General features: G+C 30.1%; 1 protein-coding gene across 3 annotated transcripts; it reads left to right on the top strand.

Moving 5' to 3' along the window:
* Positions 1 to 451: 451 nt before the first annotated feature.
* On the top strand, positions 452 to 27323 carry LOC145829911 (ATP-dependent chromatin remodeler CHD3-like). Of its 3 annotated transcripts, none has more exons than XM_082937786.1 (39): positions 452 to 496; positions 1142 to 1206; positions 2018 to 2089; positions 3237 to 3317; positions 4845 to 5073; positions 5411 to 5502; positions 5805 to 5979; positions 6250 to 6425; positions 7083 to 7181; positions 7784 to 7954; positions 8389 to 8595; positions 9478 to 9641; positions 10220 to 10354; positions 10694 to 10763; positions 11209 to 11316; positions 11584 to 11667; positions 11885 to 12085; positions 13026 to 13171; positions 13417 to 13530; positions 13879 to 13996; positions 14204 to 14271; positions 14393 to 14522; positions 14822 to 14953; positions 15193 to 15310; positions 15593 to 15810; positions 16248 to 16386; positions 16736 to 16905; positions 17279 to 17422; positions 17689 to 17797; positions 19034 to 19119; positions 19850 to 19983; positions 22350 to 22491; positions 22741 to 22858; positions 23362 to 23590; positions 24533 to 24638; positions 24884 to 25106; positions 25600 to 25748; positions 26191 to 26245; positions 27087 to 27323. In XM_082937786.1, the coding sequence occupies exons 1-39, from the start codon at positions 469 to 471 to the stop codon at positions 27185 to 27187; spliced, it is 5106 nt and encodes a 1701-aa protein (XP_082793912.1). In that variant the 5' UTR covers positions 452 to 468; the 3' UTR covers positions 27188 to 27323. The 3 variants fall into 3 exon arrangements, with proteins under 3 accessions (XP_082793912.1, XP_082793911.1, XP_082793910.1); XM_082937785.1 differs by having other exon boundaries at positions 2018 to 2110; positions 5817 to 5979; XM_082937784.1 differs by having other exon boundaries at positions 2018 to 2110.
* The last annotated feature ends 180 nt before the right edge of the window (positions 27324 to 27503 follow it).

The raw sequence follows: 27503 nt of genomic DNA, 5'->3' as shown, positions 1-27503 counted from the left end.
ATAAATTACTCATGTTATTTTAACCATAAACCATCTTTACTGATTATTAACAGTAATTTCAGTAATGAATTTTTTTTTTTTTAATTTTTCTTAAATTTTCAATTTAATCTCGAGTTCTTAACTTTCTTTCACATACTTTAAATATAGAATTGAAGTATTAGATTTAAGGACAACTTAAAATGTATTAGTTAAAAAAATACTGATTTTAGCCCTAATAGTATTGAAGTATTTGTATATGATAAAGTTTTAACTCATGTCTAGTTTAAATATATCTTTAAAAACTTTGGATAATTTTTAGAACTTTAATAAAGTTTAGTCTGTCCACTTCTTGGTATTTTGTTATTTATATTTAACTTAAATAGTTTAATTCTAATGATTTTATGCTGTTGATTTCAATCATCAGGCAATCTGTTTTTATAACTTACTGTTTTAGAAGTAAACTTTTTTTTTCAGTATTAATTAAAAGTTATGAGTACCAATGAAACAGAAACGGAAGGTTAGTTTAAGACTTAGTCTTAAAATTTAATTTAAGTTTTATAGTTGTTTTCGATTTAAGTTGTTGTCTTATTTGTGGATGACTTAAAACCAATTTTTGCTTTAAACTGTTTCAACCTTATACTCAGGGTTGCCAATTTACCTGGAATCCTGGAAAAACCTGGAATTTGACAAATTAGGCAAAAATAACCTGGAAAAATCTGGAATTTAAGAAATTTTGAAAAAAACCTTGAAAAACCTGGAATTTTAAACAAAAAACCTGGGAAAACCTGGAATTTTTTAGAATTTTAACATGTTCAGTAGTAAAATTTCAGTTTGACTCAAAAAATTTATCATATAGATAAAAAATTTTTGTCATCACCAAAAATTTTTTATTAAAAAACACGTTTTAAGTAGCTTTACAGTACCTTTTCAATCTTTTTATACCATTTTACACAGTTTCTTACCTTTAATTTAACTTAAGACTAAAAATAGATCCAAAAATGTGTAAAAAATGTACTTTTAAAAACCTGGAAGAAATTTGGAAAACCTGGAAATTTTTTTGAAAAAACGAGTGGCAACCCTGTATACTGTCTGAACAGCTAATATACTTAATGCAATTTTTAAAAGAAATTCTAAAAAGAAATAGAACACTATTTTTTTACAGTTGCTGAATTAAGCCCTGATATCAGTCTTGACGAAGAAGACAAAAAAAGTGGAACAAAGAGAAAGGTATATAAGTAATTGTTAATAAAAAGTTTTAGTTTTATTTATGAATTGAAAAAATATTTGCTCTGATAGTGTCTCTGTAGTTTTAACTTAAGTTTTTATAACATTGTTTAGAAAACCCAAGTATAATATATTATTTACAAATTCATGACATTAATGGCAGTTTTAAAGTAAAATAACTGTAAAAATGGGATGGCCAATAAAATCATAAATATTCAAATTACTTGTTTCTTGCTTTAAACAGGGGAAAGGCAAAACAAAACTTAAACAAATGTAAAAATGTTTAATGAGAACTGTAAACATTTTTTTAAATCTAGTTTGGACAACTTCAGAGTAAAAGAAAATGTTACTTCTTGCAACAATTAAACTATATCTCCAACTAAAAAACAAAAGAGTATAAACATATATTGAAACATTAATGCTATTTGTACTAGAGTTAAAACTAAAACCAAACTATTATTGTGTCTTCTTTTTTATGTTTAAAACAATAAATAAATATAAACATTTCAAAAGGCTGTTCTTGTTCAACCTACAAAATTGTACTTAATATATATAATATTTAAACCATACAGTTTGTAACAAAAGAGACAAAAATCTTATTTTTATGAATCAACGGTTATATCATCTTTTGATATTCGCCAACTACCAAAAACAAAGTTTGAAAAATGTGAAGTACCAGTGAATTAAAAGGAAAATAAGATTAAGGAAAGTTAGAATAAACAAACTATACAAAGTTGAACATCTTATAATATAACATACAATAGTCATCACAAGTCTAGTGGTCAAACTTCCTTTAATTATTTTATTTTTTTAGGCTGAAAGTGAAGATGACGAAGGAAAAGAAAAATCCAAAGTTGCCACGGTTCAGGCGAAAAAGCTCCGGAAAGTTTGTTGCATGTTATTTCATGTTTGTGTTTGCTGTTATTTCTTGTGTTAGAAATTGAAGTTATTATTTACAGGGTTGCCAAAAAACCTGGACTTTGACAATTATGAAATGAAAACCTGAATTTTAAAGAACTTTTACATTTAAAGTAATAAAATTTCGATTCAATACAGAAAATCTATCATATAGAAAAGAAAAAATTCATCATTAAAAAAGTAGTTAAGTAGCTTTCCAGTATATTTTCAATTGTGTTATATTATTTAACACATATTTTTACATTAAGTTTAATTTTATACTTAAAATGAAGCAAAAAACTTCTTAAAAAAGCCTGGAAGAAATTTAGAAAACGTTTAAAATTGTTTAGAAGACTTTTGGCAGGCTTGTTAAGTGATTAAGTGATAGTTAATTGATTTATTTTTGTGGTTTTGAAATGCAGTTTATAGAATGTAAATAAAATGAATTGTTTTGAGTAAAGAAAATATTTAATAAGTGATACTTGGTTGATTTATTTTCATTCTTTCAAATTCTAGTTTATAGATAAAAAGAATAACGTTTATAAAAAAGCAATGATAAAGTATTTTGTTATTTCTAAAAATAAATACAAGTAAAAACTTTGGTGAATAATATTAAACTTAAATATGCTGATTCTGATAAATTAGAATAAGTATAGTTTTTGAAATAAAATATTAGATATTGTTATATAAAACAACACAGTAAAAATTAAAGATTGAAATTCACTTAAATTGAATAAAAAGTCAAAATATTATCCTTAGAACTTTATTTTGATTTTCAAGTTATTTGTAAACTTTGTACATATATAAATATAATTTTATTTATTTTTTATTAAAAATGTAAAATTATTTGTATAAAACTTAGTTAGCTCTGTTAAAAAAAATTACAAAGTTCTTCAACTTATAAAAAATAAAAGTGGTCAAAGTTCAAAATGTTTGAGGAAATTGACAAAAATACACTTTATATTAAAAATATTAAGTTTTTGTATTGCGTGTTGGTAAAAGCAAATTTTTATAAAACAATATAGTATCGAACCAGCTTGCATTAAAATCAATAATAAAATAAGATTTCAAAATTTTATAAATGTATACTAATAATTTTGTACAGTTGTGTTTTTTAACAGCCTCTTTGTTTTTAGACTACTTCCAAAGAACTGCTTGCTGAGTGGGAATTTTCTCCTTACAAAAGCAATTGTACAGCCAAAGACCTGAAGGAGAAGGTAAATAATAAAAGTATAAATGATATATTTCTTGCTAAAATAATATTTTTAGAAGTTAACATTTAATTGACAACTGTATAGTTAATCTACTTTTTCAAATTGCCTAAAGTTGTTGCCTTAAAAAGATTAATGAAATTTCCCTAATAATTTTTTTTTACTAAGTAGTCAGTTACTATTTTACTATTCCTGGTTCTTTTTATAAACAAACAAATTTCATATATTATTTAAATTTACTAATTTTTTAATAACTGTATTTTTAATATTGCAAATAATAAATTTAGAATTATATTTTTCATCAATAATTTATTTTCTTGAATTAAAAAAAATAATGTAAAATTGTTAAAGTTTTTTTTTTGTATTACAGAACTGCCACACTCTCAGGAAACTCGGAATATAATTTTTTTTTTTGAAATTATTTGGACACCTCAGGATAACTCCAAATGTTTTGATTTTTTTTAAAACTCAGGCTTACTCAGGATAGTTTTAGTTTTTTACAAATAAAAAACTCAAGAAAGTTGATGTTTTAACAATCTTATAACAGTTTTTTATTATATTTAGAATGGGATTTAGTTGATTTAGTCGCAATATTTGTTATTTTATAACTAATTTTGTTGAAAAACTTGACTTCTATTAATTTTGATAATTAATAAATTTTATTTTAAGGATTTAAAAAACTCCAGAGGACTCAAGACAGTATTTTGACTCAAAGAGTGGCAACCCTGGCTTTACTTAAAAACATTAAAAAATATCTATTTTTTATGCAGATAATTTTAATTATAGATTGAAAAAAAACTTTAGAAAAATAACAGTTTTTTAATATTTGAAACTTCATTTTTATACTTTTCATTTAATATTTTAAACTTGTTGTACTTTTTGCTTTTTTGTCTGAGTTATGTTTTAAACTTATCAAAAAATAATGATTCAAAATAAGTCATATAAATATTCATTCAGAATAATTTCATACTAAAAAAACTTAATTAAAAAAAAATTGTTTATACAAATTAAACATTTTTAGATGAAAAACACTTATTTTCCTTTTGTAAAGCTTTGGCTTAAATCGAATGTAGTAAAAAGTTTTAACAAATTTGAAATGTATTCAGAGTTACGTAACTATAGAGCGGAATGAAAATACTTAATATTTCTATTTTTATTAGTTAGTTAAGTATTTTTGGTTGAAAGAAATTATGTCAATATTTATAGAACTCCTACTTATACCTGTAAAACACAATATTGTTATTTAAGATATTTTTTGAAGTTATAAAATTGACTTTTATATGAGACTATAAGCTTAGTGTCTTACGTCTTATTGAACAAATTTGAGATAGAAGCTATAAAACCCATCTGAAAATTGTCAGTTAAGTTTTCTTTTGATTTGATCTTGAAACTTCAGTACAGGGAAATCATGAAAAGAAAAGTAGCGCAATAAAACATTTCACTTTCAGTCAGCGTAACACAAAACATTCTGATAAAAATGCTTACCGTTCGAGCTCTCTCATGCACAAACTTGTAAGATTTTTTTTCGCGCAGCAACTCGACGACGTGGATAGTTTCAGGGATCACGTGCAAGCCAACATTGAGCAGCAGTACCCTGACATGAGCGAGGATCAGACGAGCCGGCTGGTCGCCGCTTTGTACGAGGAACTGACCAACGAGACGCCCACCAGTGCGAGCGGCAGGCCCCTGAGAGCTCCTGCGAGCAAGAATTACAGCCTCGACCAGCAGTACCTCGTGACGCCTGAGAAGCCTGAAAGGAAAAGTTTGTTTTGCGTTTGACGTGGTTTGCTGATTGTTATGAAAGTTTGTTAAAGAACAAACAGGCGTTAACAGTAATATGAATTTTTTTTAAAGAATAAACAGCTTAAATTTTCATGTTACTTAAAATTAAGCTAAACGCTTAAAATTTAATATTTTGTTTTAATTGGTTATAAAATATAATAAGCTGTCCTGGTGATTGCTGTAACTTTAGTTGTAGTTTAAAAATTAGCCACATGATTTTTATTGCTAAACCTATTTTATTATTTTCCTTATAAAAACAGTTTTAAGAATAAACTAGTTCTGTTTATCTATTTCAAAAAAATGCAATTTATTTTTAGAGCTTAAGTCCAAAAAGGAGAAAAAAGTAGCTCCCTTGCGTATAAAACTTCCTGTAAAGAAGAAACAAAATGCCAACAAGAAAAATGCTACTGTAAGTTGTTATTTATTTTGATAGTTAATTTAACGAAGAAAAACCAAATAGTTATCAAAGTATTTATTTAGCTAAAACATATAAATTTTGAAATAAGTTGTATACACAAAAGTGGTGTATTAATTAATTAATTTATTTTAACTTAAACCAACACGCACTTTAAATGTTATATAAAATAATTAATACACTAAAAAATGGCCATAGATATATATTATTTAGAAAATATTTTTCATTAAAACTAACTTGCAAACTGTACTCATCCAGCTGAAAACAAATCAATAACTCAAATTTCGTGTAAATAGAAAGTAACACAGGACGACGACGACCTTTCGAGCGACAACTCGGACGAAGAAGTGAATGTCCCCACCCCGTCCTCAACCTCATCTGGAAGATCCTCAAGCAGGAAGAAGACTCCCCAAGCCAGCAAGCAGGTATCAAGGCCCAACAGGAAGAAAAAGCCCGCAGCCAAAGCTAAAAGTGGGTTGTGTTTTTTGAAGTTTAATTTAAGTGCACTGTAACAAGTAGATTCCACCATTAGATTGTTAATCTTGATTTACAATCTATTATTGGAACCTAATTAAGTTTAAGCCATAAAATTGGCTATAAAATTGGCAATAAAACTAGTCTTTCATTGAAAAAAAACTGCCCGGAGTTAAGTTAAAACAAACAAAGCTGTAGGCCAATATTAGACTGGTAACAAACTAGTTTTTAACACATTTTGTTCAAGATTGATAACAAACCTAACAGCTTCATCGCCTCCATCGGAGGAGGATGGTTACGACACGGATCACCAGGATTACTGCGAGGTTTGCCGGCAGGGAGGGGAAATCATACTGTGCGATTTCTGCCCCAAAGCCTACCACCTCATCTGTCTCGACCCACCGCTGGACGAAGCGCCCGACGTGTGGCCCTGCCCCACTTGTGTTAGTAATTTGTGTGTTTACGTTTTTTATCTGTACATTACAAGTTTAGTATGCAAAAAGCAAGCTTTTGCCTTTAATTGGTACGTACAAAAATAGGAAGTCTGTATTATCAACTAAGGACTTTATAAGAAAGTTTTTTTAGGTCAAAACATCTGACACTAGATGATTTGATGATTGTTATGTAGTTTAAGCAAGTGCAAATCTTATAAGCAGTTATAGATAAACTATTTTTTCATAGTCTAATGTTTAATTATCTGTGTAACTAAGCCTTACAAATTTTAGAATAAACTACATAGTAATAAAAGATTATGTAGATTTTTTTACTATTAATTTTTTTTTAATGTCAGTATTCAAAAAAATTAACCTGTTGTAACAAGAGTAGAAGTATTAAGTTGTTGCTTCTAATTTTCAACAACAGGAAAATTAAAATCAAATCTATTGAAAACTCATACTGAGACATGTATGTTGTTTTAAAGGCGATTTGTGACATTGCATAAAAGCGTAATCAAGTTGATAGTTATAATTTTATACATGCTAGCTAATAAAATAACAAGAATTTTAAGCTAAAGAATGGTTAAAATTTGTTACATTGCATAAAATAGTCAAATAGATAGTTGTAACTTGATACATGTTGATTTTAATCTAAATAACGAACAGGTAAAGAACGGTGTTGACATCACAAAACCGAGGAAGAGCAAGTCTCAAGATTCGCAAGATGTAAATGAAGATGAGGAGATGGATGTTGAAGATGAAGAAGTTTGTTATTTTGTTATATAAATACAAGGTTGACTAAAACCCTGAAAAACTTGGTATTTTGAACAAAAATCGCTATAAAACTTTGAAAAAATTGGAGCTTTAAACAATTTTTACGAGTAAAATAACAAAACTTAGATTAGATACAAAAAATCTACCATATATATACAACATTTTTTGTATTACTTAAATTTTTTCAATTGTAAAACACATTTTAAGTACCATTACAGTATCTTTACAATGTTTTTATACCATTTGAGACCTTTAGTTGAAATTTATACTAAAAATGGACTAATACACTTGTACTTTGAAAAACCTGGAAGAAATTTAAAAGAATTTGGAAGAAAATTTCAAATATTTTTGGCAGCCTTGTAAATATTCCAAGACTGTTTTATATGACATCAATTTATTTATAATTCATCTAATTATCAACTAATTATACAACTTGAATTAGTTTAACAATAGTAAATTAGATGTTAAAACTCATTTTTAAAAATAAATCATTTTTGCAGTGAATATTGTTTTTATCGCTTGTGTGGCATTTATAACTGCATTTTGATAATTTTTACAACTTAATGTGTATTTATTATCAAACTTTCACGCAGGAATACAGCGAGGAGGGCGAGGGTGACGAGCACCAGGAGTATTGCGCGAAGTGCATGGACGGCGGAAACTTGTACATTTGCGACTCGTGCCCCAAATCCTGGCATCTCAAGTGCCTCAACCCGCCCGTGAAGGAGCTTCCGGAAGGCGACTGGAACTGCCCCTACTGCACCGTTCGTTTGATTGTATTATATAATCGAGATGCAACTAATTGAAATTTAGAAAGATACGAGGTGTTGATACGTAGGTGTAAATTGAATGATACGGGTAAAGCCTACCCGTATCATTTTAAGTGTTTATGAGGTTTCTCATACCATTGCTTTATTGTTTAAAAAATAAACCTTAATAAATTTTAAGCTCTTTTGATTGATCGTTTAAACCAAAAAAAAAACTATGTAAACTAAGTTACACTATCTAAAATAACATTTCTGTTTGGTATAAAAATTTTAAGTTGATCTAAAGTTTATTTTAACTCACGGTTATAAGTTTTCCCAATTGTTTTTCCACTGCTAATTTTATAGAATATCTTAACCACAAGTTTTACTGTACTAAAGACATTGTAGTATGATTTAAATTTGAAGTAAAAAAAATCTTCCACATTTTACAGTGTCCAGCGTTGAAAGCGAAGGTGGAGAAGATATTCGCGTGGAGATGGAGGGAAGCCCCCTACACCGAAATTACGGACGAAAATGGACTTGTGAAGAAGTTGAACGGGTACAAGGAGAGGGAGTTTTACGTGAAGTACCGCGGCCACTCCTATGTCGACCTGGAATGGGTGTCCCAGATGCGGATGGAAATATACTCCATTCATCAGGTGCCATGTTGACTTTTGTTTGTATCCACGATTAGAAATAAGTTTTTAAATTGCCATCTCGATTTGAAGAAGAATATTATTACAAGAAATCTGTACAGTCAATTTTATGTTGTTTAGTTGGAAAAATAAGTTGATGAGGTTTGTTATGTCTGCAGAGGGAGCTTAACCAATAGGCACAAAAGTTAACAAAGTACAATTTGTTATGGTTTAGAAATAGGCAAAAAGTTTTAAAACATTTACTCTACTACAAATTGTACTTTATATTTTTTAGTTCTTAAGTTTAAAAAGTTCTTCCAGAAAATAGAGTACAGTTTATTATACTAGAAAAACTAAAAAAATATTTTTTGTAAAATACTGTATTTTTTCTAAATTAAATAAGCTATTACTCACTATGGGATTGTTTAAATGAAAAAGTTAATTTATTAAAGTTTTAATTATGTTAGAGATCAAATACTGTTTTATATTAAGAACTTCACTTAAATCATGTTTAGAAAAAATCTATTATATGACAAAAACTAACTGCCTATTAGTAAACTTAAGTTTTTATTTTTGTTTGCATATACTTTTGTATCTACAAGAGTAAAGCTGACATGGAAAATCTAACCGATTTACTAAATGTTTGTTAAATTTGTTCTAGATAGAACACCATGGGCAAATTGTTTTGAGCGTTATGTAAAATATTTATAATTATATTTTATACTGTTGTGATTATTAAGTTAACAAAGAGTTTTGCTTGACCAGATTATCAAAACATTTTTATCAACTTAAATGATACATGAAATTACAACTGTCATTACTGCAAAGTTAAGTTCTTAATCGTTAACTAATTATTTATATTTAAACAATTCGCAGAGTTTTAAAGAGTTTAAATTTTTTAAACAGTTTCGCAATTACCAACGCAAAGTGGACATGGAAATTCCGACAAAGTTCGTGGAAGACGACGACGCCAGCACCAAGGATTCCAACTACAAGGAACTGTTTGACAAGTATTTGAAGTACGGGATCAAGCAGGAGTGGCTCACCATTTGGAGGATCATCAGTCAGAGGTGAGCGTTTCAGTGCTAAACAAATATGCGTTTGCACTTTTAAAAGTTGTGTTTTTATTGCTCCTCATAAACATTTTGAACAAGTAACTTTTTGATTTTTCAATGCTTGTTTATAAGTTTTATCTTTCAACATAAAACAGTCTTTATTGTAATCAAGTTGAGGTTAATTTTTAAATTTAATATAAAGTTTCAAAATTTGTAAGTATGTTATAACTTTATTAATGTGATACTATTTTCCCTATAAAACTATTCACTTAATTCTACGGATTCTGCACAATAAGAAAAACATTTACTAAGTAGTGCTTAAATATACCTTAAGTTTTAAATTAAATATAAGTACTTCTATTATATACTGTTTTGTTTTTTAAGAATTCCAGACATTACTTGCAATGAATTATAAGTTATTTCTAGTTATAGTGTTTATCTTATCTTCATGCAAACCAAAAAGTTTAACCATTGTACCATTAACTTGTCATCAAATAATGCATGATTTTTTAATGGCCATAGCTCAATGAAATAATACAAAAAAAAAGAAAAATAAGTCAGGTTTATTTGAACGTTTCAAACTGAAAACACAGGAAAGTTGGTCGCAGCGGCAAGGTCGAGTACTTGGTCAAGTGGAAGGGCCTGGATTACCATGCGTGCACTTGGGAGAGCACCAGCAAGAAAATACAAGACATGGACGTCCACATCAAAAAGTTCAAGGAGCACAAGTACGTAGGTTTTAAAGATAAGCAGGGTAGATGGTTAAAATACTTTTAAGATCAATACATGAAACGTTTAAGATTGAAAGTAGTGCTTTTTTTCTGTTTAATACGAGTTTTTATTTAGCTTTTAAATAACTTTATTAATAGTTGTTAAAAATATTGTAAGTTCAATGGTTGAAGTAGTTGAGTTTAATGTTAAGTATATTTTTCTTCATTAAGTTAAAAATCAAATAATGTTATGGTCGGTTATAAAGATTTTTTTAGCCTTGAGCAGGTTAACATGATAAAGTCATCATAAATGTTTTAGCTCAATAAAGTAGTACTTAATTTATCTCATTAAACTAGAGCCATGGTTGAAGCTGATAAAAAAGAGAAGAATAAAAAGGGCAAAAAGAAAACCAAGTCTAAAGTTAATGTAAGTTTAATTTTAATTTTAGACTAAGGACTTGAAAATGAATATGCAAAAATAAGTTGCAGATATATATATATGTATTTATTATACAAAGGTTTTTTAACTACTGATTTTTTTTGTAAAACTATGAATGTTTTGATATATTTTGTGAAAATTAGTAAAATAAACCTGTTGTAACAAGGGTAGAAGCATTAAACGGTTGCTTCTATTTTTCGACAACAAGAAAATCATAATCAAATCTTTTGAAAACTCATGCTGAGATTTGTGTGTTGTTTTAAAGGCGATTTGTGACAGTTATTAATTTGCTATGTAAACTAGTTTTACTATTTTTCTTTCACTAATGGAACATCTAAGTTAAAAAATAAAACTACCCATTAGCAAGTCAGTTCTATGAAGAGGTTTAAATAAAATACTTGTTCATTTTAACTGACATAAACAATTAAAACAGCCATCGAAGAAATACACGGACCAACCGAAGTTCATCACGAATCTCGGCTTGTCGCTCCATCCTTATCAGCTGGAAGGTCTCAACTGGCTCAGGTTTTCCTGGTCACAAGTGAGTTGCTGTTAATTTGATGTACAGTTGCTATTTTTGTAATGGCTTCATCGCCACAACTGAGTTCGTTTTCAAAGTAGGGCCGTTATAAATAAGACTGTTTTAGTCCTAGCGGCTCTAAAGTTTTGATCTTTTTGAGCTTAAATCGCGAAACAATAAAGGCTTGAGAACTTAACTGTATGAAAGCAAAGCAATTAGGTTATTAAAAACTCTCATATATAGGCATTGTGGCGATCCCAGTAGTAATATTTTTTGTAATTCAAACAGCACACGGACACTATACTGGCTGATGAGATGGGTCTCGGAAAAACAATCCAAACAATCGTATTTCTCAAGTCACTTGTGCAAGAGGTAGGAAGATTTTTATTAAAACTTTACTATAACCAATGTTTGTTTTGAATTTTTTAATTATTAGAGTACGGATAAAATTCCTTTATGTTTATAAATTTTTACAATATATTTAATTGTTTCTATGTTAAATCAACAACTAATGATCAAGTTCAAAATTGCAATAAGTTTAAGCGAAATGTTAATCCTAAACTTCACTGTTTTCTCACACTTTTGTTAGGGTCACACGAAAGGTCCTTTCCTGGTCTCGGTGCCCCTGTCGACGATGATCAACTGGGAGCGCGAGTTCGAGCTGTGGGCGCCCGAGCTGTACGTGGTGTCGTACCAGGGCAACAAGGACTCCAGGGCCATGATCAGGGAGCACGAGTTCAGTTACGACGATGGAGCCATCAGGGGCGGGCCGAAAGCCACCAGGATGAGGGTATGAAGTTGTTGACATTTGTCGAGTTTGTTGTAAATAAAGTTTGGTTAATTGTTTTGTTAGACGAGCGAAATTTATAAATGTTTCACAGTAAAAAGTTGTTTTGACCACACTTCCATTTATAACAAATTAAGTTCTGGTGGATCAAAAGTTTTACTGTGATTTACATTGAGTTTCAACTTTGCAGCTGTTTGAAGAGAAATATAGTTTGAACTTTTATTGAATCAATACTCATGTAACATATACTTGAGACTGATAAAGTTTAAAAAAAGTTTTTAAACTGCTAAAATAAAAAAAAAACTTGTAAAGTGTGCCAATGAAAAAGGGTGATAATTTTTTTATTTAAGATGGAACTGTGCAACTCAGATAAGTGTACAAACAGATTCATATTCAAACTATTGTAAATAAAACAAATAGTATGCTTAATATATTATTAGAATAAACCTGTTGTAACAAGAGTAGAAGTATTAAATAGTTGCTTCTAATTTTCAACAACAGGAAAATCAATATCAAATCTATTGAAAACTCATACTTAGACATGTATGTTGTTTTAAAGGCGATTTGTGACATTTTTCAACCCAAAGTTAGTAAATAAGTTGCTTTTTGTGACTTTTTTATCTATTCAGCTATATTAAAGTTCAAAATTTGTTATTATAATTAAGGTTTTTATTTTTTTTTAATGTACATAAACTGAACATGACATACAAGCTTAACAGTCCAGTAATTTCGACCATGCAGTTTGATATGATAAAAATTCAATCATGTGTTTATAAATACAATGTGTATTTTTCACAGGCCTTGAATTATTATTAAGGTTTGTCGTTTGTTAAAATGTACTTAAACTGTCCAAGTTGTGCGAACTGTCAAGTAATTTTAACCAAACATTTCGACGTAATAATAATCAACACTTTTACATTAGGCAAAATGAACATTGTAACAGGCCGGGTGCCACGTGAAGTTCAACGTGTTGCTGACGTCATACGAGTTTTGCACGCAGGATTCCGGCACGCTAAGTTCGCTCAACTGGGCCATGCTGTGCATTGACGAGGCGCACAGGCTGAAAAACAACCAGTCCAAGTTTTTCAGGTTGGAGTTTTGAATATTTTTCAATGGATAGTATTGAATTTTATGATTTTTGTTGTTATTTTGCTCAATTTTAATTTGTAAACTTAATCTGTGCTTGATCAGCACATTGTATATATTTTTGATGCTTTACTAAAATATTTCATTAATGAGCTCATTTTAAATGATAATTAATTTTTATTTCATTTTATTTGTAGTTTGAGTATACTTTATTTATCAATTCAAAAATAAGTTTTTTTTTACAACAGGGTGCTGATGGAATATCAATTCAAACACAAGTTGCTGCTCACTGGAACTCCCCTTCAAAACAACCTCGAAGAATTATTCCACTTGCTCAATTTCCTCTGCCCAACTAAATTCACGTTAGTTGAAAGTTTTACATTTTAACCAAACAATATTTGTTATATGCACTTTTAGATGTGTATTTGTGCTAAAATTCATATGTTTGTTTTATAACATATTTGTTAGTACTATTAAAACAATTAATTTACTTAAACCTGTTGTAACAAGAGTAGAAGTATTAAATAGTTGCTTCTGTTTTTCAACAACAGGAAAATCAATATCAAATCTTTTGAAAACTCAAACCGAGACATGTATGTTGTTTTAAAGGCGATTTGTGACAAGCTTTTTAATTAAACCAAACGTTCTTAATTTATATTTAATTAAGCTAATGACTTTTAACAATTTAAATTCAATAAAATAATTAACAGTGATATGGAGGGCTTCTTGAACGAGTTTGCGGAGATAGCGAAGGAAGACCAAGTGAAGAAACTGCACGACATGCTCGGAGCTCACATGCTCAGAAGGCTGAAGGCAGACGTGCTCACTGTTGGTTGCATTTTTCTAAATTCGCTTTTATTATTTATTTGTATTTATTATTTGATTGTACGAGTTAAAACTAATTTAACTTCGTGTTTAAAAAGTGTTCAATAAGCTCAGTTATAACTTAAGATGAAAATAAAAAAATGCATTGATCAAAATTTTACTTTTTGTAGATGAGTACTAAAAATTTAAAATAAAATTCACTTTAAACAGGGGTTCGTGGGCAAGAAAGAATTTTTGGTGCGTGTCAACCTGACTCCCATGCAGCGTAAACTCTACAGGTTATTTTTTATTTAGGCAAAATGTTGTATATATGCTTTGTAAATGACAAAATTAAACAGTATTAAGCTATTCTAAATGTTAAAAAAAAGAACTTTAGGGAATTTTTTTTTTGTGCCACAGGTTCGTGCTGGCAAGAAACTTTGAAGGGTTAAATTCCCGAGGGGGACCGAACAACTCGTCACTTTTGAATATAATGATGGATCTGAAAAAGTGCTGCAACCATCCGTTTCTGTTCACTAAGGCGGCAGATGTGAGCTTTTTGTATTGTTTTGATAACTGTTTGGTATTTTATTATGATGCATTTGTGTTTTAATATAAAGAAAAATGTTAGGGTTAAATGTTTTGCCATTCTAGAATAGCTATTGAGATTGTATTCTTATTAATTTGTTGCTCGAAGATAGTTTAATTTTATTTTAGGATTGTGTTGTAAAAGTTATAAATAAAAATAATTTCAATCAAATCTATCTACGGGAAAGGTGAACAATAATACATTCTTTATAGTGAACAGGAAAAAATGTAAAACAAACTAATAAAGTTTTTTGTTCACAGGAAGCACCGAAGTCGGTGAACGGAGCGTTTGAAATAAGCGAGTTGGTGAAGAACAGCGGCAAGCTGGTGGTCATGCAGAAGATGATGAGGAAGTTGAAGCAGAGAGGCCACCGCGTTCTCATATTCTCACAGGTCGGTTGTTGCGGTGAAAAATACTTGTTTTGGTTTGTAACTACTTGCATAATATTATTTTCACAAAAACAAAGTATAAGCACAAGCTACCAGCATAATTATTAGAACAAAAACATAAGTAAAATATATAATAGAAAAAAAATTGTTGCAGTAACTTTTGAAAGATTAATTTTTTTGTTTTTAAAAATGGGCTACCTGCATAATAACTTAAAAAAGAGTTACAATAAAAAATGTTTCAGATGACGCGAGTTCTGGATATCTTGGAAGATTTTCTGGAGGGGGAAGGGTACAGGTACGAGAGAATAGACGGAGGCATCACCGGAGGAACCAGGCAGGAGGCAATCGACAGATTCAACGGTATTTGACGTTGTTGCACTTTTTAGAATTTGTTGCCAATGATTTTTTATTTTGTTACCAAGTTAAAGAAAATAATTGTCTTACTTCAAAAATATATTGATAAATCAAAAAACCTTATAAAGTTGGATATTTTTACGTTTAAGTTGAACTGCAAGTGATTAGAAATCGTTTGAATATACTGTACACAGCATCCGGTAGCTTGAGTATTTATGTATAAAGAATATTAAATTTCAAAAAAGCGTTTACCTCCTATGCCCTTATCTAAATACAAACCTCACACAGCGCCCGGATCGCAACACTTCGCCTTCCTGCTTTCAACCAGGGCGGGCGGCCTGGGCATCAACTTGGCCACGGCGGACACCGTCTTCATATACGACTCGGACTGGAACCCGCACAACGACATACAGGCGTTCAGCAGGGCCCACAGGCTGGGGCAGAAGAACAAAGTTTTGATTTACCGCTTCGTCACCAAGAACTCCGTGGAAGAAAGAGTGGCCGAGGTTGGGAAACCTTTCGAATATACCTTTTTAATAACATAAAATGTAATGGAAAGCCTTCAAAAACATACATACATATACAAATTTTTAATATGTTAAGTATAGAAAAAAGTATTTTACCTTGGACAGCTGTATCAGCGCGTTTACAGTAATTTAAGTATAAATGTTTAGTATTTAAGTTTTAATATATGTACTTTTAGTATATAATGTAGAACACTGAAAAAAAAAATTACTACTTTGTACCCTTAGACCAATGAGAATAGTTTTTATGTTAGTTAAGTTTAAAAAGCAAAGTTGTAAACAACTGTGAACAACTGTTTTACCTTACAAATCCTCAGCTATTTAAAGTTTAAAATTAAGGCTCAAACCATACAAAACAGAAGAATTTGATGATGTACAACTAATTGAAGTACAAGATCAAAAACAAACTTTTTACACAGGTAGCAAAGAAGAAGATGATGCTCACCCACTTGGTGGTCCGTCCGGGGATGGGGTCTTCGAAGACGGCTTCGATGAGCAAGCAGGAACTGGACGACATCCTCAAGTTCGGAACTGAATCCCTCTTCAAAGACGACGACGGTGTGTTCAAACTTTTAAAATATAAGATTGCTTGTTTGATGTAATATTATTGCAAATACAAATTATTAGATTGCTAATACGGTTCATAAATAAGATCCAAACGAAACAATTTCGTTTGGATCTGACAAAAAATAATTTCAAAGCACTTATGCACGTTTCTCTTTTTAAAACTTTTAACATTTTCCACGGAGTTCTGGAAAACACAAGTACTTCTAAGAATAGAAGATAAAAAAAAAGTCTTGTTATGTTTAGAACTAAACTTACAACAAATACATAAAGAAGATAACAAAAAGTCTTGGAAAATTCAGAACTTAGATTTACCTGTTAACAATAAAAATACTGAAAGCAGACGCGGAAGGAGCGGACTTCATCCACTACGACGACAAGATGATCGAGGCGCTGCTCGACCGCAACAGGGAGGAAAAGGAGGAGGAGGAGAAGGAAGGGGAGGACGGGAAGGGGATGAACGAGTACCTGTCGAGCTTCAAAGTGGCCACCTACGAGTACACCGACAAGGAGGTAGTGTTTAGAAATAAGTTGGAATTTCAGTTTTGCATTACTGAGTTTTTACGGGTACAGTGATAAAAAGTAACACTTGAAATAATAATAAGTTGATGTTCTAATAATTTTTTTTTTCGTTCAAACTTACGAGTTCACTGAATAAGAAGGTAACATTTTACTTTTAAAAAAATTGAAGTTATAACCAGTTTTTTTAAGTCAAAAAACACGAGTTTGCCGACAAATAGGTTATAATGTTAATGATAAGCTAGAGATTTGTGCCAAGATTGAACTTGTACTGTCAAAATGACACATGTACGCTAAACACTAATTAACTTGACTATTTTTTTTGCTTTTGTTTTCCACCAAAAAAAAGACCTTCATGAAAACGCAGCCGGAGCCTGAACGTGAGGTTATAAAGGAGCAGATGGACAAGGACGACCCGCAGTACTGGGAGAAGTTGCTGAAGGCGCACTACCAGCAGCACCAAGCCGAAGAAGCGCAAACCATGGGCAAGGGAAAGAGGGTGAGAAAGCAGGTAGGTAGAATTTATTCGTTGTTTAATACTAACTTAATTTGATTTGTTCATATTTATCTTAGAACTAGTTTTTTTTTAATGATTTTCATTATAGTATTTAAATAGAGTAAGAGCTCATGCTTTTCTGTTTATTTACTTTCCGTCTAGAGTTAACAATTTCGTACTTGACTCATCTATAAATTTTACAAATTGAGTTATTTTTATTGAATATCCAAACGAACAACAATTTATTCTTCATATCTAATCATAAGGTTAATTATTATAAGGTGCGGTACTACGAGCAGAACGTGATCCAGGAAGCGGACCAAGACACCGATTATGACGTCAACGATGATGTGGGCAAGTACGAGCGTGATGACGAGTTCGACAATGACGGTAGCAGTTTTTTATTTTGTAGTTTTTTCTTTCGATAGCTTGTGAGAGAGGCGCGTGCAGTGTGTAGATAAGGAGTAGAGCATAGTGGTATTATCTTGTAAAATCTGAATTAAACTGGCAGTAAATATTAGTTATTTGTTTATTTTCAATTAGTCATCTTATTGGTGAACTTGAAAGAAGGTGTTTTTTGTTAATTTTTTTTTTTTTGTTTATTTGAAAGAGAGGTTCAGGAAACAATTATAGCTTAGCTTTAGTGAAATGTTATGAGGAATTTATATTTTTTACTTTACAGGTTATAATGCATCTTGCATGGAGTTTACTTAAAGCTCTTATTTTTAAGTATGCGTACTTTTAAGAGTAGATTATTGATTTTCAGAAACGGAAGGTACAAAGTTGTTAACTTTAGACGGCAAAGTAAGGAAAAGAGTAGGAAAATATGAAAGAGACGAAGAGTTTAACAATGACGGTTTAAATTAATATCAAATAAATTTTTTGGTTTTATGTAACAACATAGTTTTTTAATATGTCTTATAAGAACAAGGTTCTAGAATCGCTATTGAATACATTGGTGTTGTTTTAAAAAAATCAATTAGTTTTAGAAAAGATAAATTGAAAAATCTCAAGTTTTATGATTTAAAAAAAAATCAGTGAAAGTTGTAGACAATTTTTTCTTTAAATAAACCTAGATAAACAGTGCTTTAAAATGAATTGATTTGAAAAGAAATACTAAAATAAACTCAGATAATGAAATTGAGTAAAAAAGTATGAATATTATTTTGATCTAATTTTTAGTTTTGTTCTTTAAAAAGCAACAGTATCAAGTTTGTTTTATATTAAATTAAAAGTGAAAATATTGTGAATATTGTGAAAATAAATACAGCAGTACAGCCCAAAACTAGTCATATTACAAGCGAGAACCCAGTGAAAGAAGTTAAAGAACCTGCTAGTCAGTTTTATTTTATTAAATATTTTAACACATTTTAAGTTGCAATTTTTACTTCGTTTGTTACATTAGCTAATTTGTGTGAAGGAAGTTAAAAAAAATATTCGAGTTCAAGTAGAACTAAGTAAATATTTTTACAACGCAGTTTTACGTTTATTAAAAGTATTAACATAAACACTACCATACCACAAAATAATATTATTGTTAACCAAGTTGTTTAATTAAAATTATATTAAAATCCAAAACAATACTAACGGTATATTTTGTTTTGTACTTATAAGGACTTTATGTAGCGGCGAGGAAGCGGAACAGGAACCGACAGTACGACAAGGACCGGCCGTTGCCACCCATGCTGTCTAAAGTTGCCGGGCATCTTGAGGTTTGTTTTATTCAGGGTTGTCTGAAAACATGGAGTTTGAAAATTTAGGCTAAAAAACCTGGAACTTACAAAAGTTACTAAAAAAACTTGGAATTTCAACATGTTCAGTAGTAAAATTTAGATTCGACACAAAAAATCTATCATATAGATAAAAAAACACATTTAAAGTAGCTTTACAGTATATTTTCAATGTTTTTATACTACTTACTTTTATACTATAATACAACTTAGTTTCTTAAACTTTAGTTTCTTACCTTAAATTTAGCTTTAAACTAAAAATAGACCCAAACATGTGTACTTTTAAAAACCTGGAAGAAATTTTAGTAACCTGGAGAATAGTTGCCAAAAGCATTTGGCAACTCTGTTTATTGTATAATTTTTTCCGTATGATATGCAACGCAGCTTTTTAGTGAGTAATAGGGCGTTACTGTTATAAGGATTCAATAAAAAATAGTTTTGAGATAACTGGTATCACAAATATTGTAGTTTTTATACTTTCATTGAAGAATTTAAAAAGTTTTATATCTAGTATTACTAATTTAGTAGAAGTAATATTAAACTATTCTCACAAGGCTAAATAATTTTTAAGTATCACAAAAAATTCAAATTACAATTTGTATGACTCTACTTCAAAATTGTCAAAAAGGCCTTTAAAAAAAATTTTTTTCAAGTAAAATTTATACAAAGTTATATAGCAATGTCATTCGAAAATAAAATGTTAACTTACAAGGTGTTGGGCTTCACTGCGCGACAACGCAAAACATTTGCAACATATGTAATGAGGTACGGAATGCCCCCTGATGAAAACTACCAAACAAAATGGCTCACCAGGGATCTGAAGAACAAAAGCGAAAAAGAGTTTAAGTTTGTGATTTTTGAATACTGATGTTTACTATATTAATATTTTAAACAACTTGAACTTTCTTTCTAGTTTGTGTTTTGTTTTCAAACAATTTTAATTTGTGATACAATTAATTTCTATTTAGAAGATCTTAAATTTTCTTCAAGTTTGCTTTTGGTTTGATAAAAAAATAATCTAATCAGAACCGTTTAATTATCTTTAGTGATGTACTGGACTCACTATCCGGGTCCGGCCGGATATTGCCATTTTTGTCTGATGTCCGGATCCGGCCGGATTCTAATTTGAAAATAAAGTCCGGATCTGGTTCCGGCCGGACTCTAATTTGAAAAAAAAGTCCGGTTCCGGCCGGATTCTAATTTGAGAAAAAATTCCGGACCCGTATCTAGTTAGTAAAAAAGAGCATACTGAAAAGTATTTTTTTCAAAAACAAACCCTGTGAAAATTAATAAGAGTCATTTTCGTCAGCTAAAATTAAACACCTACCGTGATTGGCTCATTTTGTACACGTGACTAATTTACATTTGTTTACATTTAAACTATAAATAAACATTTCATGAAATGCAACTCTTTACATATGTTGTAAAATTGAAAACTTTGGAATGATAACTTGCATTATTTATTGTTTAAAGTTGAGCTCAGAGAATATTTAGAGTTAATGTACGAGTCAATGAAAATCATATGACGAAATGTTTCAAACAAAATACTGATGCAACAAAACATCAGAACATGACAGGCAGTTTATATGTAAGCAGTTAGTTAGTTTGGTGTGTAGCTTGAAGCAACAAAATATCTTGAACGTTTTTGTGAATGCTTATTGTAAGTAGTGTTTTGTCTTAAAAGTGAATATTTCAACAGGTGTTTAATTGTTTAAATAATTAAGCCAGGTTTATAGTTTATTAGTTTATTAAAAATTTTACAGTTTCTTGTTTACTAAAAGTTTTATTTACTTTTTAGTTTTTTGTTTTAAGTCTTTTGATATAGATTTAAATAGCTTCCAGTTTTTAAAGTGTTACCAAAGTAATTAATAATTTTGTATATGCTAGTATTTCTTGTTGTGTTTTATATAAAAGATCCATCACTCAAAACTGACGTGTCTGATTATAGAAAGTAGTCTCAGTTAGAATTCAGTATTTGTTAGATATTAATTAAATAAGGTAGGATTTAATTATGATGGGTAGTACTAATAAGTTAAGTGTACCACAATCAGTCCACAACTTTACTACCAAATTGTCAACCTTTGCTAGCTGTTCTACTGATTATTAGATTAAAGTAATTTTTCAGTTTTTAAAAACCTCATTCTGACTCAGGCTTGTTTATACTCACTCTAGCTAGTTTTATTGACTTAAACAGTGGCAACCCTGCTAGTTTGAAAATTTTTGGGAATTTTAGAAAATCTTGGACTGCCTCAGGCTAGTTTAGTTTTTTATAAAAACTCAGGCTAGTTTTCTTTTAGATTTTGAATGAGTTTGAGCTGATCCAGTTTTTAATATTTTGTAATTTTCTAGTGTATTTTGTTCAAGAACTTGATTTCAGATTTTTAATTGTAAATAACACCTAAATTTGTAAACCTTGTGGCTAGCTGTTCTACTTATTATTAGATAAAAGTTCTTTTTTTTCAGTTTTTAAAAACCTCATTCTGACTCAGGCTAGTTTATTCTAGTGATGTACCGGACTCACTATCCGGGTACGGCCGGATATTGCCATTTTTGTCTGATGTCCGGATCCGGCCGGATTCTAATTTGAAAAAAAAGTCCGGATCCGGTTCCGGCCGGATTCTAGTTTGAAAAAAAAGTCCGGATCCGGTTCCGGCCGGATTCTAGTTTGAAAAAAAAGTCCGGGTCCGGTACATCACTAATTATCTTTTGGTTGAAAAATAACATCTATCAAATTTTATAGGTTACATGACAAAAACTAATTTAGAGTATTGTTGATTTTTTTCATTAAACTAGATCATTATATAGTCATCCAAATGACCATTAAATACCTCTTAAGATATCATAGTTATATCGACTTGAACATTTTACATTATTATTAAATTTCTATTACTTTAAAATCCACACTTTTTACCACTCACTCAAGCTCTAGTTAAATCTTTGAAAAACTCTGATTAGCATTTTATTTTTTGAGAAGCTTACACTGGTATAAAAGTTTTTAAATTCACTCAGGCTTTTTCAAACTTAAATGGAAAAAAAAATTGTTTAGTTTTCTTTATTTTTAATCCTTAGTATATAATTTGCCATTAACTATTGTTATTTAATAGATTAATCAGTTTTAATCAGTTAATTGAAAATTAACAAATGATATTTGTGTATTTTATTAAATTGATAAAATATTATTGCTGCACCAAACGATGATAATTTTTATACAGAGCCTACACTCAACTGTTCATGAGCCATTTGTGCGAACCATCAGAAAAAACTGAAACTTTCACCGATGGTGTTCCGAAAGAAGGTCTTTCCAGAACTCACACTCTTACCAGGATCGGCGTAATGTCTCTGATCAACAAGAAAGTATGGCAAAGTTTTTGAGACAACCAAAAGTTTTTGATATAGTTAACATTATAGAGTTGACCACAAAAACAGTTTTAAATTATTATTTAGGTAGTTTAATTTGTTTCAGTGTAATAAGAATTTTTTTTTTTTTCTAATTAAACAAATAAGCTTATTTTTGATTTGCTTTCACCTCTATAGTTATTAGTTGCTCCTCTGAATGATAAGTTAAACTAAATTCAACTGAAAATAAAAATTAAACATTTTCAGGTAGCAGAGTTTTCATCGGTCAACGGCGAATGGAGCTTGGAGTCGATGAGGAAAAAGATGCAGGCCATAGAGGAGCAGGCCAAGCAGAACGCCAAGAAGCAGGCTGAAGCAGATCAACGTTTGTTTAAATTAATTCATCTCAAATAATAGTACAACAAAATAAAGTAGTTAACTCGCACTTGTATCTTTATTTAAATAAGCTTTTTGTCCAGTAAATTAAGCAATTTTAATATAGTCAACCGAACATTTATATGAATTAATTTCTATAAACACAATAAAGTTTGAAACTTACATAAGCTTTTCAACGTAAGTTTTGTAGTTAATTTTATTGTTATTTCATCATTTAAATCGGGTAAACGTTGGTTTTGAATTCCATTAATGATACTGATTACAATCAGCTGAGTTCTTTACAGTCAAATCACCTTTCATAAATACTTATATTGATTAATATTAAAAAGCTGATCTCAAGTTAGAAATTGATAAAAAATTCTATGTTCACTTAAATATTAATATTTCAATCTTAAATAAAAATGATAAGTAACCTGTGTTGCTCAACACTGTTTATCTTTCTTTTGATACAAAAACTATTACTTAAATTTATCATACTTGATCATCAAACAGCCGGAACGTCGGAAGAAAAACCCGCCGAGGCGGAAGAAGTGAAGAAGGAGGAGGCGGTGAAGCGTGAAGTTCGCGAGCCCGCGCAATTCCTCTTCAACATCGCCGACGGGGGATTCACCGAACTGCACACGCTGTGGCTGACCGAGGAAATCGCGGCGGTGCAGTCGGGAAGGTTGGACGAGATTTGGCACCGCAAACACGATTACTGGCTGCTCGCCGGCATGGCTCAGTTGGTTTCACATTTGTATTGATAATTGTTTGTAATATGTATCTAACGTTTCAATTAACTTGTCATAATTTCTAATGTATATGGTTGCCACTTTACCTGGAAAAACCTTGAATTTGACATTTTAGGCAAAAAAAATGGAATTTGAGAAATTTTGAATAAAAGCTGGAATTTTGAACAAAAGTCACTGAAAAACCTGAAATTTTAAACAATTTTAACATTTTTGGTAGAAAAATTTAATTTGACACAAAAAATCTACCATATAGATAAAAAAAAATTGTCATTATCAAAATTTTTTTATTAAAAAACATATTTAAAGTAGCTTTACACTATCTTTTCAATGTTTTTATAATATTTAACACAGTTTTTTACCTTAAATTTAAGTTTATACTAAAAAGAGACCCAAAAACAAGTACATTAAAAAACCTGGAGAAAATTTTCCAAAGGTCTGTGGCAACCCTATAATGTAGTTTGTGTGCAGTATAAATGCAAAGTGTTCAGTTAATTTACTAGTATTAATTGAAAGAGTTGGAATTAATTGGCTTATTAGAACAATAATCTTTTTTTTTTGTTTGAATAAAGAGCCTTCGAGTAACATTTATCTTGTGGTTAATTTGTATGCAACCTATACTTTTTGTTAAGTACTATATTATTTTTGAATACGGTATAAGTGTAAATAAACTTAACAGCACTAACCAATAGATGGTATGGAATTAGTTTTGCACAACCATAAAAAACTAATCTGGTTTTATTAGAATTGTACTACATGTATAATTGTAATGTTATTTATTTACAACTGAAAACTATTTTGTTTTGTTTACTTATAAAAATCGTTTAAAAGGAGTACTGTAAAACAAGTTATAAACTATTTGTTAGTTTCATCTAATAAACGCTAAGTTTTAAATGAACAACTTTTTACTAATAACAAGACAAAATCAACAACAGACACGGATATGCGAGGTGGCCGGATATACAGAACGACATGAAGTTCAGTATTGTGAATGAGCCATTCAGGGCCATGAGCGATCGCGGAAACTTCGCTGAAATGCAGGTTTGTTTACTACATTGGAATAAACTGTAAATAACTGTTACTATAAGTATATGAAAAATTATTTGTGAATTTACTATCGACTGACAATAAAAAATTATGTAGATTTTACGCACACTTACAAATGGCTTAAACTGTCATGTAGGTAGACACATAACAGCAAACATCAACTAAAATCTCATAATCAATCGCTAATAAAAAGATGTAGTTTTATAACAAACTAATTCAAATTTTTTCAATTTCGACAGAACAAGTTCCTGTCGCGGAGGTACAAGCTGCTGGAGCAGGCCCTGATCATAGAGGAGCAGTTGAGAAGAGCTTCGAACCTGGGAATTACCCAGAACCGCGACCACACCGCCATGTCGCTCAACAAGCGCTTCAGCGAGGTGGAGTGTCTGGCGGAGTCTCACCAGCACTTGAGCAAGGAGAGTTTGGCGGGAAACAAGCCCGCCAACGCCGTCTTGCACAAAGGTTTGAGTTTTTTAAAACTCCACTGGATAGTTAAGTCTTAAAATATGTTGATTTTATTTTGTTTGTATGTTTTATAATATAGTTGATATTATTACTAAACCATTTTTCATATCATAGTTGGAGTTAATTTTTTTGGTTAAAATGTTTTTTATTAAGACTATTTTGTTTCTAATCAGACAGACAATGCAATATTTTGAAAAAATTTATATTTAAGCGTTATTTCACAGCTCTCATTTAGTAAAGATATGAACGTTTTCACAGAACCATCTTATTTAAACCGTAAAGAAAATTATAACAAATAAATAATTTTCACACATGTTTAGACTTAACCCTGAAACTCATGTGAACTGGTTCACGTTTGAAAAACACAGTGAAATTGAGTTGTTCCCCATATGTATTTTACAAGACTCTTGTTCAGCTATTTACCACAACCCTTCTGCGAACATCTGAAGCGTTTTTCATTCTGATAATTTTTTTTCAAACATTTCCTCAGTGTTGAACCAGCTGGAGGGGCTGCTGGCCGAAATGAAGGCGGACGTGGCCAAGCTGCCCAACTCGCTGATGAAAATTCACACGGTGAGCACCCGGCTGCGGATGAACGAGAGGTCCATCATAAGCCGCCTCTTGCCCAATCAGCCGGAAGTATGTGCTTTTTTGTCTGCTTTACAAAGCAGTAGTTAAGAATAAAAATAGTTGATATTTTGTAAAATATAAAAAAATTATTAGAAGTACTGTTCTGCCTTACTCATCAGTGTTTGACTCCTAGTTTGACTTGCTGTGATAACTTGAAAGTTTGAACATATAAAAGTACTTTTGTTTACATTTAAAACATGCATTTCTATTTTCTCATCTTTAATTTTTTGAATCCTGGTTTAAATTGCTGTAATAACTTTAAAGTTTTTATTTGAATATAGAAAAGTTTTTCTTTTTATTTGCTTATATTTACTAAAATGTTAATAACATCTTGCTGTGTATTATAATGGATAAACCGTTGTTACATTTCAAATATGCGTTTGTAAACTATTGAAAAACAAACAAAATAATCAACATTAGTAAAATTTTTAATGATTGTTTATTATTACAGAACCAGCAGTTTATTCCGATGTACAGCGAGATGCCAACCGGACCTTTTCTTTCAGGTTAACTACATAATATTTTAGTTTTATCAAATTAAACATGTTTCTAAATATATATAAAAGAATGATATTTATTGGAATATAAAATTCCCCGTCAATGCGCATTTAAATGTTCTTTTGTTATTACACGTTAATTGATTTTAAATGAAAATAAAGTAGCCTGTTAATTCAAGACTTTTTAGTTCTTTAAATTTTTTTTTTATTATAGTTTGAAAACTGTTTCAATTATATTTCGGTCTCTCTTTAAAAAGTGTTGTTAGTTATTAAATGCCAATAAAAATTAAGAACCCAATCTGTTAGTGTTATTTTTCTATTTTGTTAAACATCAACCGAAACAAGAAGCAAACAATTTTGTTAAAATTTACTAACTAAACCCCACGATATTTTGTTCTAAATATTAAGTTTATTTTGGAAACTGAAGGTTTTAAAATTATGTATTTAGAATAACTACTATAGTATTCGTATATTACACACAAGTCAGTATTCATGTTCTTGCAATCAAGTTGACATATCATCCGTTACTTCTTACAATTGATTTATCATATCATAGTTTAGCTTGAAGAAATATTATTATATTGGGTTAATTGTTTATAACAATAATAAGTTAGCGCATTTTATAATTTTTTTAACTGAACAACTTTTGCTAAAAAAATGAAAGGTAACAGTGTTTTTATATCGAAATTTAAGAATTTTCTTTTAAATTTAAGCTTAAAAAAAGTATTTGTTCAAATAATTAGTGTTTGAAATAGTTTTAAAACATAGTTGACTAAGAAACCAAGTTTAACATAAACCTTTAAAAGTAATTGTTAACTGACTACCTACAAAATATTCAATTTATTTTTAGGTGCTTCCACCACCCCCAACCCCTGTTTGTTCGGGTTAAGTGGGAAGAAAGAGGAAGAGAAGCCGGTGGCCAGCAGCAGTGTTATAACAATTGAAGATTGAAATTAGCTTGCTTGTATTCAATGTCAATTCTTTTGTTTTTCGTTCTAGTTAACCTTTGTATGTTGTAATTTTTTATGTTGTGTGTCGTGTTTATTGAATTCGATGTCTCGTGACAAATAAACTTATAAACGGATAATTTAGTTTTTTAAATAGTGTTGCGTATTTAAGATATGAAGTTTTAGCGTTGAAAAATGAAATTATAAACTCAAAGGAGGTTTAGAGGAGGTTAAAGAAACCAAACGAATTTTATGTTCATTCTCAATTGAGAGTTTGTTTTAGCCAGAGTGTAGAACAGGGTTGCCACTCTACCTGGAAT

The sequence above is a fragment of the Thalia democratica genome, chromosome 2 (assembly GCF_965202585.1).
Source record: "Thalia democratica chromosome 2, ktThaDemo2.hap1.1, whole genome shotgun sequence".
Taxonomy (NCBI): Eukaryota; Metazoa; Chordata; class Thaliacea; order Salpida; family Salpidae; genus Thalia; species Thalia democratica.
Note: the sequence above shows the minus strand (reverse complement) of the source record. Positions and strands in the feature narration are given on the sequence as shown.